A 12,608-nucleotide genomic window follows, 5' to 3' on the forward strand; every position below is an offset into this window, starting at 1 on the left:
AGTTCATTCTTTTTGATGGCTGAGTAATATTATATATACACACGACATCTTCTTTATCTATTCATCAGTCAATGGACATTTGGGCTCTTTCCATAATTTGACGATTGTTGATAATGCTGCTATAAACATCAGGGTGCACGTGCCCCTTCTTTTCACTATGTCTGTATCTTTGGGGTAAATACCTAGTAGTGCAATTGCTGGGTCGTAGGGTAGTTCCATTCTTAACATCTTGAGGACCCTCCATACTGTTTTCCAGAGTCGTTGCACCAATTTGCATTCCCACCAACAGTGTAAGAAGGTTCCCTTTTCTCCACATCCTTGCCAACACCTACTGTTTCCTGTGTTGTTAATTTTAGCTATTTTGACAGGTGTGAGGTGGTATCTCATTGTAGCTTTGATTTGTATTTCCCTGATAATGTGATGTTGAGCATCTTTTCATCTGTTAGCTGAAAATTTAATTTATAGAAAATTTTGCACCTATCTATAGATGTTCATAAAGGAAATTTATTATAGCATATTTTTAACTAGCAAAACTTGGAACCATTTAAAAGCTTAACTTTAGAAAAATGATTACATTCCCCTAAATTATGGTACCTCTACACCATGGAGTCTTAAAAATAATGTTTATCTACACATACAGAAGTGGAAAGTTCACTAGAAAATATTGACGAGCATAAAAGAAGAAATAATTTAAAAAGGAAATCACACCACAAAACAATATAAATGACATGATGCATTTATTTTAAAGTCTATGTGTTAAGTTGATGAACAATCTTAACATATAACAAGATAGAATTCAATGAAAATATTGTGGTAAACAAGTAAGGCATTTTATATTGATAATAGAAATGAGAGAGAGAAGTGTGATTTTTAGGAATATGTACACACCAAAGAGTCTCAAATAATATAAAGAAACAACTGATAGGCTTATAGGAAGAAACAAGTATCATAAACATTGTAGTTAACTATTTATATACAGTCCTCTCAGGAACTGATAGACCAAATAAATTAAAATTGGGGACAACTAGAAACTGAACATTACAAATAAAAAACTCAAGCCATTAGATATTTGTAGAACTCCATATTCAAGAGCAACTTCCCCCGCATATTAAGACATAAGCAATGTTTACAAAAATACATTGTGTATAGTGTTCACATAGAGTCAAGAGCAAAACTAAACCTTAGAATTGATTTTAAAAGGACAGCAAAGGACAGTCCTAAGTGTTTAGAAAGTTACATATTATTGTACTCCACTGATTAAAGGCTTTTAAGAAAAACTCTCAACCATATAACAAAATCACTTTACTTCAAAATATATGAAATGTAGTTGAAGCTGTAGATAAAAGAAATGTGTGGTGTTGAATACATCGGAAATCAAGAAAAAAGAAAATGAATGATCTAGGCATTTGAAACCAGAGATTTAGAAAAAGAAAGCAAGACTAAATAAATGAAATTTTAAAAAATAATAAAATAAGTGCAGAGATCAATTAACTATGAAACAATAACTGCACAGAAATAGTAGTTATTTGTGATATGAAATGCTGTTTAGAAAAAATTACTTACAAAAAAATAAACCCTTTTACAAGCAAATGAAATACAATAAAGACACAATAAAGATTTAAGGATAATAAAGTGTTATAAACAAGTCCATTCTAATGATTTAAAAAAACTTGATGGAAAAAATACACTTCTATAAAATATAAAATATCAAAAGAAAGAGAAGCATGAATGAGAAAACTTGAAAAGGCCAAAGTCATTTTAAAATGGGATTTTTTAATAATCAGGATAACACACAATCAGTTGGTCTAATTCTCCCAAACTTATAAGAAAAATTTCTATCTTATACAAGTCCTTCCAGAAATCACCTTTGTATTATTTACTATTTCCCATATAATCATTTTATGTTCTGTACCTCCAGAGTTTGAGGTATTTGGAAGTCTATATCTATAGTTTTGAATTTATGCTGACTCTTGCTATTTAGTGATATTTAAAGTCCAGATATGTTGAAATATCTGGAAAACTTGAGGATCAAAATTTAGTATAATAATAGCAAATTCATATGTAGCATTTTCTTTCTGGTAGACATAGGTAAATGTATGTTGTATATTTATTAAAGTAATCCTTAAGCGTGAGGGGAATCAAATCTAGTATTATGAAGCAGTGCTCCAAATTCAAATGAAAAGACAAAACCAAATGTGTAATTCTGAAAACACCAAGCTCATTAAAGCCAAAGTAACAAAAGCAGCAATATCAACCAAAGCACAATATAACTGGTGCTTGAACATCAGTCCTTTTAAAAGATCATAAAAAGACAGGACATATGTGAGGAAAGAATATGGAATTCCATGAAATATCATATACACACACTTCCCCTATACATGTATAAGTGTATGTATATATATTCAAACCTCTATGTCTATATAGAATCTATTTATCATCTATCTATCATTTAGCTATCTATCATCTAGCTCTATCTATCTTCCTATTATCTATCTACCTACTGAGAAAGAATAGAAAAGTATAGAGAATTCAAAGTTGGAGCTGGTGAGAGTTTAAATTGGTGCAGCCACTATGGAAAACAGTATGAGGGCTCCTCAAAAAATTAAAACCTCAAAAAAACAACTATTATATGATGTAGCAATTCCATTTCTGGGTATTTACCCAAAGGAAATGAAAACATGAATTCTAAAAGATACATGCACCCCTGTGTTCACTGGAGCATTATTTACAATGGCCAAGATATGGGAACAACGCAAATGTCCATTGATAGACAAAGAAGATATGTCTTATATATATACAATGGAATTATTACCTGGCAATTAAAAAAGAGTGCGGTGTTGTCATTTGCAACATGAGTGGAACTTGAGGATGTTATACTAAGCAAACTTAGAGGACAGAAATACCGTATGATTTTGTTTATATGTGGAATTGAAAGAATGAAAGAACAAACAAAACAAAACTCATAGATACAGAGAATAGATTGGTGGTTTCCAGAGGAGAGAGGGGTTTGGGAATGGGCGATTTGGGTGAAGGGGATCAGAAAGTACAAACTTCCAGTTATAAAATAAATAAGTCATTGGGATTAAGTGTACAGCATGGTGACTATAGTCAATAATGTATTATAAATTTGAAAGTTGCTAAGGGAGTAACACTTAAAAGTTCTCATCACAAGGAAAACAATTTGTAACTTTGTGTGTTGACAGTAACTACAGTTATTGTGGTGATCATTTTGCAGGGTATGCGAATGTTGAATCATTACTTTGTATACCTGAAACTAATATAATGTTGTATGCCCGTTATACTTCAAGAAAAAAATAGCAGTCAATAGTACTATTCTATATCATTCTTTTTCCAGTAGCCTAATTTTACAAGGAAAACTGGTTCCATTCAGCTAATGCATATCTTGCTTGAAGCTGTATCAGTCTTACAGATCCTCAGATACACTTCTGCTCCAAAACTGTGTTTTGGCCAGTTAGGCAAATGGGATGGGGTTTATCTTAATTAAGATGTCCTTTAACAATCTTTCTAATCACTAGTTTCCATTTAAACTGTCCCAGTACTGATACTAATCACCAGTAAGGAATTATCCTTCTTATCATGACTCTGATCTGAAAATTGGAATAAAATAGTTTTATTGGACTTGTGACTACTTTCTAGCATATAATAAACAATGGAAATAAAAAGAACAATGCCTAATATTTAGTTTCTGTAAATCCTTCTGATATTTACCTTAAGATAAAATCAAGTTTGTTCTTTTCATAATGGTCTAATGATTTCCAGTTTTAAAATATATGTCTGAATTTTTTATGAGGAGCTTCAAAACCTATTTTTTTCCATTTTAAAAGAAAATTGATTTTATTAACGTTCTTGAATACAAAATCTTGAAAATTAGGATATTAAGAGGCTTTAAATTTGTCATCAGATTAAAAATATATTAATCAGATTAGTGATAAAAATTTTTAAATACAGTTTGTAAACACAAAGGCATTTTCACTACATTCTTTTTTCTAGTAGATCTTTGATTTTTGCCCTTCCTGTCATTCATTTCTTCCTTTACATTTTCCTAAAATTCAAATAGTATTTTTTTTAACATTTAGACGAATAGAACTTGTACCTGACTTTTATTTTAGTTAAGATAATTTACTCCAGTAATTCCCAAACTTATAATTAAAGAGGGGAGCTTTTTTTGGTCAGTCATTATAAATGATACAAATCTATAATTTTATATGTATACATATATATTCTCAGAATTTTCCAAATATTCTGGAAATGTATGCAATAAAAATATTAACAATGGTTATCTTTATGTATATATATAAATGTTATGAGCATATATATTATACATGCATCATATTTTATATATTTATACATATGTATATGTATATAAGATACATGTAATTTATGTATTCTTGTGTATTTTCTGATTTTTTATGAGCAAAATAATTGTAATAACAGAAGCAATATAGGTATTTAAAGTAATACTTAAAATAATACTCTGCTGGACTTTGGTATTAGCATGTTTACTTACAGAAATTTTGGTTTTGTTTACTCTTTTCTTTGAAGTGGTGATTATAGGTTGAACCTCTCTTCTTTGTGTTTCTTCCTTTCCACTCCCTTCTCACATGTACATTGTTTTGGGCTTAAGGGTGGGGATAACTATCAACTGTGATAGTATAACCAACAAAACTCTGGTCAAAAGGGCTTTGCTATTAGTGTCTTCCTTTAGTTTTATTCATATTTGCAAGAACCAGTTGCATCAGGACGCATATATAGGAGAAATGCAAGCCACAATACTAGGGCTGATGTATGCTACTACATCTCAGGGCAGAAAGTTCTGGTGTTTACAGCAAGTTTCTTTCTCCACTTAAACCCTTGTTTTCTGTCCATCATTAAGAGTTGATAGGCTATCTTAAATGACCTAAGACTTTACAGATGCACTATATGTCTCTGAATATTTTCTCCCTCTTTCTTCTCCTCTCTTTTAAGATTCAATTCTGCGCCTCTGGAATCCTAGTAAAATTCCAAACTTGTTAATCAACATTTTCTTATGCGGTAGTGTATCCACTCATATGGATGAATCTCATGTTGGGTGGAGGAATATCAGTCCTAAGCAATCATAAACATATGTCCTCCATTCCCTCCAGAGGGGATTCTCGCAAAACCTAATTTTTAAATACAAATCAACTTTAATTCCTTAACATCAATGAATATGACCTTTAAATAATAATAACATTTAATCTATATAGTTCATGACTAAATCTTTTCATTTAATATTGTGTTATAATCCTTTGGATTTTTTTATGTTGTCATTTTCTATGTAACCCAAGAGGAATGAGTATAGAGATGACAATATTAATCTTGACATCACTGACATAAGTTCTTTGTAATGGGAAGCAGAATCAGAGGCCAAATAGGTAAAACTAGGAAACACAATGGGGTGGGGGTTGTTAAGTCTTTATAGGTAATTCGTATGACTCTTTTTCTAGTCAAAATATGGTGACTAACATAAAATAATTAAATTAAATTAAATTAAAAAAATAAAACCTGAATTTCAAAATAAAACATTTAAAAAAGTAATGTTTAAAATTTCTTACCAAGTGATGATACACATTTTTTGTAATGTTATTAAATTCAAACTACTTACCTAGATGAAAATGGTTTTTCTATATTTGTCTTAAGATAAACATTTGCTATGATTATTATAAAGACCATAAACAATTACTCAGGTAGCAAATATCCCCTCTATGGAATGAGACTGCCTCATAGATTTTGCTGCAGTGGTTCAAATAAATTGAAAGCCTTCAATACAAAGAGAAATTTCTACGGTCTTTATCCTCTTTGATATTATGTATGCTTCTCTATGATCTATATAGGGCTTGACTTTCAAGAAAAAATTTACAGTAGTGCAGTTCTGAACATTTAAAATAATGGTCTTCTTTAGTGTCTATTTAAGTGCATCCTATTCTTACAACAATTACCAAGAGGCTCTATGCCTCCCTTTATATCCTATTGATTGACTAAAAAAAGTAAAACAATTATATGATAGTCTCTATTATCATATAACATTTTCTCTACTATCATATAACATTTTGATAGAAAGATACTCTTTGCTTTTCAGAGTATGAACTATGAGAAAATTTCTTCTTGTCTATACAATTTATATATAATTTTACAGACATGCTTTACTTTGATGTCTTAAGATAAATTTATAGTATCAATGTTTGGCTGTAACAAATACAATATAAGACAGTAGAAGTGTTACCATAAATTTTTATTTAAGCAAAATAAATGATTGGTGATAGTAGAATAACCTTTTAATGTTTTAGTTATAAACTTCGGGCTCTGAATATTATATAAGGAAAGGGAGATAGCATATTCTCATAAACATGTCAGCAAAATAATTGAAATGTCACTTGATTTATCTTAAAGTATTTTCCATTGTATGTTGGCATTCATTTTTTGCTTATGGTAAATTATATTTACCAATTGCCACCTTGTTCTTTTTTAACCCTAATTTTTAAAGAGCTATGCTATTCTCTAGCTTATTTTTAAATAATATCAATATTTTTTCTCATGTTGATACTCTTCTACACTATGAAATAAATGCTTTTGAATAATTAAAAAAATTTTTAAATTGTCTACTTTATAAAATCACAGGAAAGATACATATACATCTTTATATTTATATTATCACTTTTGTGTTTGGGGTTTTTAGGAAAAAAAATATTGATACGTTTTAGAATGAACAAAACTGAAATTCAATTTGAAATAGTAATTTTAATTTATATAAATCCAATTTATTTTATTTAAATTATATTATGTTGATAATTTAATGTTATATAGATCAGATGTTTTTTATTTACCTTGCTTTTTAATCCATTGATAGTTGTAAAGGTATTATCCAGTTCACCTTCAAGTATATCTTGGCCTTAGGGTGGCTTCACAAATTTGAGAAAATAATAATGACAATAATAATATGATTTGTTATGTAATATTATGTGCCAAACCTTATGGTAAGTACTTTCTATACACTTAATTACCATGTGTCAAGTATAGAACAAGGAACCCCAATTTTGCCATTTTAAAGTTGAAAAACTTGAAGCTCAGAGAAGTTCTATAATCTATCTGAGGTCACTTACAAAGTAGCAGAGTAGAGTTTTAAACCAGGCCAGTATGGCTTCAGAGTCCTGGCTTTAACCACGGCTGTATTTAGCAGAGTGCCAGACCTGACTCAAGTCAGGCCCCAGAAAGTCAAAAGCTAAATATTCAGGGATTTTGTGAGCTGGTTGTTAAGACACTAGCAATTTGAAATTAGCCATGGCAGGAATATTTATACCATAAAAATCAGCAAATGCTACACATTGGGCTTTGCCCCACACTTTCATGTCCTCCGCCTGACAGTTTACTAGCATACCATTGTCTTTACAGCCAAAGTCTTGTCAACATTCACCTATATATTAGGTTACAAATATAAGTAACAGATGTAAATTTTTTATCATTTGCTGAGTACTACATATAAACTGCCAGCCATTAAAAAATTTGCCATTAACAGTTCCTGAATTAAATATGTCATCTTTTATTGTGATATCTAAAATAATTTTTTGTAGAGAAGAATATGTAAAATAATGAATTATCTTTTTTATTTTCAGTGATAGTGGAAAGTGGAAAGATAATTTCTTTTGTGGCTTATATTAATTCTGGATATTGTGACATTTATAGAAATATTGTAGGACTTATGAAACTACAATCAAAAAAAGTGGTAAGTTTTAAACTTATGTATTCTCTTTAATCATAATTGAATCTAGCCTAATTATCGAACATTTATTTGTCTCCTTTTGTGAAATTTCTGTTCAATTTTTTTGACTATTTTTTGTTATTTCTTTTCTTTTTACTGAGTTGTAAGATACAGGAATGTAGAATACATTGTATTTTGAGTTGTGAGACATAGGAATGACCAATAAGCACATTAGAGATGCTTAATATCTTTATTCCTCAGAGAACTGTAAATTAAAACCACAACAAGGTACCACTTTAAGAATACCAGATTGGTTAAAATGCACTTTACATTTGACCCAGAAATTCCACTTTATTTACTCAAGAGAAATAAAAATATACATTACAAAAAGACTCACATGAATCTTCATAAGCGAAAAACTATAAGTAATCCAAACATCCATTGACAGATGGATGGAAGCATTGTGATACATTCTTACAATGGAATGCCATACTTCAATAAAGAGAAGTAATGCATACACGAATATGGATGAATCTCAAAGCATTAGGCTGGGCAAAAACATCAAACCCAGTCTATTTGATTCCAGTTTTATGAGGTTCTAGAACAGGTAAAACACTAATGCAGTGATAGAAAAGTTAGAGCTAATTCTTTTTTTGATTGGTCAAGCAGTCTTCAATGGCGTTTAATATAATATGTAAACTTAGTTGAATTCTGATACACAAATTATATTCAGTGTGAAGATCTGCCATTTATATAAGTGGCAATTCTTCAAGTTAGATATTGGCTTTTGACCCCAGGATATTTAATAAAGGCTTTCACCTCTTCCAAGTTCATGTCATCAACCTACTTTGAGAGCTACACTTCTTTGTTTTTTTTTTAATCATACTGCTCAACTCATCCCCATTTTGATGCTGTTGAGATCTCCGTGAAAAGATAATTTGGAGTTTCAACTTTTTCTCCAGAATCATGCATACTGAAAACCTGGTAGGCCCTTTTCCACTGTTTCTAATTTGGACCTAAATTGCTAGTTCCCTGAGTCAAACTCACTTTCCATGTTTCTTTATTATTTAAACAAGAAAGTCTTGATGAAATTCCATCTGTGGCCATTGATTCCATCAATTCTGATGCTAGCCCTCTGTGCTTATTTTCTCATTCTCTGTTAGTGCAACAAATGTGCCTTGCAACTGCGGCTGAGGTAATAAATGATAGCTAAGAAAACATACAAAGTTAAGCTATATTTACAAAATGCTATCCTTGGACCTTGAGAAATGGAATGAGCTCAATGTTTCCTAAACATCTTGGTGGATTAAAAATTTAATTTGCAGATCACTAAATGACAGTACTTTCAATTACCTTAGAAATGTTGAACTTGTCTATCAATTTACTATTGTTCTAATATAATTTATTTATTTATTTATTTATTTATTTTTTTAAAGATTTTATTTATTTATTTGAGACAGAATGAGAGAGAGAGAGAGCACATGAGAGGGGGGAAGGTCAGAGGGAGAAGCAGACTCCCTGCCGAGCAGGGAGCCCGATGCGGGACTCGATCCAGGGACTCCAGGATCATGACCTGAGCCGAAGGCAGTCGCTTAACCAACTGAGCCACCCAGGCGCCCTCTAATATAATTTAAATACATGTGAACATAACTGTTTTCTCTGACTTGACTGAAATTGCAATTTATTTTAAATACCATCCACCAAAATGATTTCTGAACAGTGAATTTCTGATAATAATAGTATTTATCCATTGAATGAAAGTGGTTTCACTGAACATCAATTATCTGTATCTCTTACAGAAAAAAATTCAAAAACTTGTTTGTATGGGTAGACTTAAGGAGAAGGAGTCCTTTGGTGAGATTAGTGTTCTTCTTCAAGTTCCTTTCACATGCACAATAGTTACTGGAAAAGAGGTTGAGATGGCAATCATTGAAGATAAGGACCTATTTGGTAAATACATATACATCTTTTATACCATTTTATTGATGAGTTTTTGACAAGTGTGGATATATTTCATAGAAAGAGAAGGGCACTCAAGTAAGTGTAGGTGTATATATATGTTATTTACAGAAACAAAGTATCTATAGATAGTCCCCTTTAATACTTCATATTCTGTCTGATTTAATTGTGCTATTTTTAGAATGTATTAACAATATTTCAAAACACTTTGATTTGAAATTAATAAAATCTCTAATTCCCAAGTTACCATTAATAGCATCATACCTTCCTTTTATGGAGTATCTTTTGGTTTTTCATATCTACAATTATTGCTTCTATGTTTCTGGTTCAGGTCAAGAGTGTGCTGTCTTCCAATGTACAGTCTAGATCAAGTGTATATGAAGAATTGTGGCTTGTAGCATTTAAGCCTTTATCTGAAATTCTAGCATTCTAGTAGTATTAAAAGAATAATCATGCAGCCACCCGTGTTTGGTCCTCCAAACATTATACTCAAATAGGAAATGCAATTGAGTATGAAGGATAAATGAATAGGGTTTAATAAATGATGACATAACAGGATATTAAAGAAAATATAGTTATTTGTATAATAAAACAAGAATATCAAACATTAGATAAAGGATAAAAGAGGAAAAATTCATAGAAATGAACATGGATGAGAAATTTGCTTTAAATAAACTCAATTAGAAACATTCCCAGGGTGCCTGGGTGGCTCAGTTGGTAAAGCGTCTGCCATTGGCTCAGGTCATGATCCCAGCATCCTGGGATTAAGCCCCGCGTCAGGCTCCCTGCTCAGCAGGGGAGTCTGCTTATCCCTCTCCCTCTCCCTCTGCCCCTGCTTGTGTGCTCTTTCTCTCGCTCACTCACAAATAAACAAAATCTTTAAAAAAAGAAGCATTCCCATGATTATGCATATATGATTGACTGAATCCCCTTATCCTGAATTGCAAGGGTTTTTTTTTTTTTTATGTTTTTTAAAGAATATGTACTCTACCTGCTTAACTGTGATTTTGCTTAACTTCAAGCTCATACATCCATTTTTTAAAAGTTATAAATTTGAAATAGCATTGATTAATTTTCTTTGTTTCTGTGACATTCAAATACAACCCCCCAAAGGTAAATATCACTTAAAAATAAATACCAACTACCAATTAAAATTACAATATTCTCACTTGATATAGGCTAGGTTTTTCTTTTCCTGTACTAATTACGTTAACTGGTGCAAGGCAAATACACTGTGGACTCTTTTATGTAAATCAACATTTCACACATGAAAGTACTTCTTTCAAGCATGTATTAGAATCTTCTTTGCTGTCTGGCAACCTAAAATTAAAATAGATGGCTTAGTGTAAGATTTAATTGTGTTTTATATGTGTGCTATCCATACTTAAAATTTCTTTCTATGTTTTGCTCATTTGAGACTGTTTTAAAGCTACTGACACATTGTGTGCCTAATTAAACATTTCCTAAACAGAAATGTTCTTAAGGATTTTATTTTGCTTGTTTTGCCACAACTTTTAAGAAAATAAAATATTTTACAGTTGACCCTTGAAAAACATGGGTTTTAACTGTGTGGGTCCACTTATACAGGATTTTTTCAATAAATATATTACAGTACTGAAAATGTGTTTTCTCTTCCTTATGATTTTCTTAATGACATTTTCTTTCCTGTAGCTTACTTTATTGTAAGAATACAGTATATAATATATATAACATACAAAATATATGTTAATCGACTGCTGGCTATTAGTAGTTTAGTTTTGGGAAGTCAGAAGTCATACATGGATTTTTGACTGCTTAGGGATTGGTGCCCCTGCCCCCTGCTGTACAAGGATCAACTGTATTTAATTTCAGAGTCTTTTTTTTTTTAAGACTTTATATTTATTTATTTGAGAGAGAGAGAGAATGAGTGCGCTCAAGTGGGGGGGAGGGGCAGAGGGAGAGAGAGAGAGAGAATCAGACTCCCTGCTGAGTGCGGAGCCCAACACAGGGCTCAATCTCAGGACCCTGAGATAGTGACCTGAGCCAAATTCAAGAGTCCATCACACAACCGAGTGAGCCACCCAGGTGCTCCTAATTTCAGAGTCTTTTTTATTTCTACATTCTAATTATTTTATTTTATTCCAAAAAAGTAAATATATATATATATAAATATTGAAAGCTAAATAATTTTAATGAGAAATGTAATGGTTAATTTTGCTGAAAGAATCATCTTCACACATGAACAATGTTCTTTATTTTTGCATTTTCATATTACTTCATTTTGTTTCCATCTATTCCGCTCTTTATTATCTGAAATATGAATCCATCTCTATAAAATGGCATAGGGAAGGACTTAAGAGAAAGTAAAATGTGCCTTAAAAAATATCCAGTTGATGACAAATTGGAAGCATTAAAGTAGAATAATTAACATGACAAAACCCAGGATGTGTCATCTTGCAATCAGGATAATATTGTTATTAGCTGGTATATTAAATTGATGTCAGGAATAATTGTTTATATGTGAGGTGGTCCATTAAAAAACAATAAAAACTAATAAAACCAATGCGCTTCAACAGAATTCTTAGCCATATGTGGATTACATTGCCTACACTTTCTAATTTATCAAAAATTGTTAAAAATACTATTTCTTTTTAGAATTGTAAAATGTATTACTGGAGAACTAAATTAAAGGTCATGTCTTTTCTTAAGTATACAAGTCACACTCTATTTGTTCCCATATAAATCATGTTAAAAGGCCAGTATTACTTAAACAATCCAGTTTATCAACAATATTTAGTAAATACATAAAGGGAACAATGAATTCACTATACCTATCTATACCTTGGGATAGGTAGAACAGAATTAGGAAATGTAAGAGATTGCATAAATGTTAAATACTTTATCTGGAGAATTATATATACAACTGTTTATATAC

General features: G+C 31.0%; 1 protein-coding gene across 1 annotated transcript in view; it reads left to right on the forward strand.

The window, feature by feature from the left end:
* Positions 1-9,732, forward strand: part of CNBD1 (cyclic nucleotide binding domain containing 1) — a 341,528-nt gene extending 331,796 nt beyond the window's left edge. Inside the window, exons 9-10 of the mRNA XM_035012259.1 lie at positions 7,650-7,759; positions 9,535-9,732. Coding sequence (XP_034868150.1) covers positions 7,650-7,759; positions 9,535-9,732 — 308 coding nt within the window. The remainder of the gene's footprint in view (positions 1-7,649; positions 7,760-9,534) is intronic.
* The last annotated feature ends 2,876 nt before the right edge of the window (positions 9,733-12,608 follow it).

Source organism: Mirounga leonina, unplaced genomic scaffold (genome assembly GCF_011800145.1).
Source record: "Mirounga leonina isolate KUSES-001 unplaced genomic scaffold, KU_Mleo_1.0 Mir_165, whole genome shotgun sequence".
Lineage (NCBI taxonomy): Eukaryota > Metazoa > Chordata > Mammalia > Carnivora > Phocidae > Mirounga > Mirounga leonina.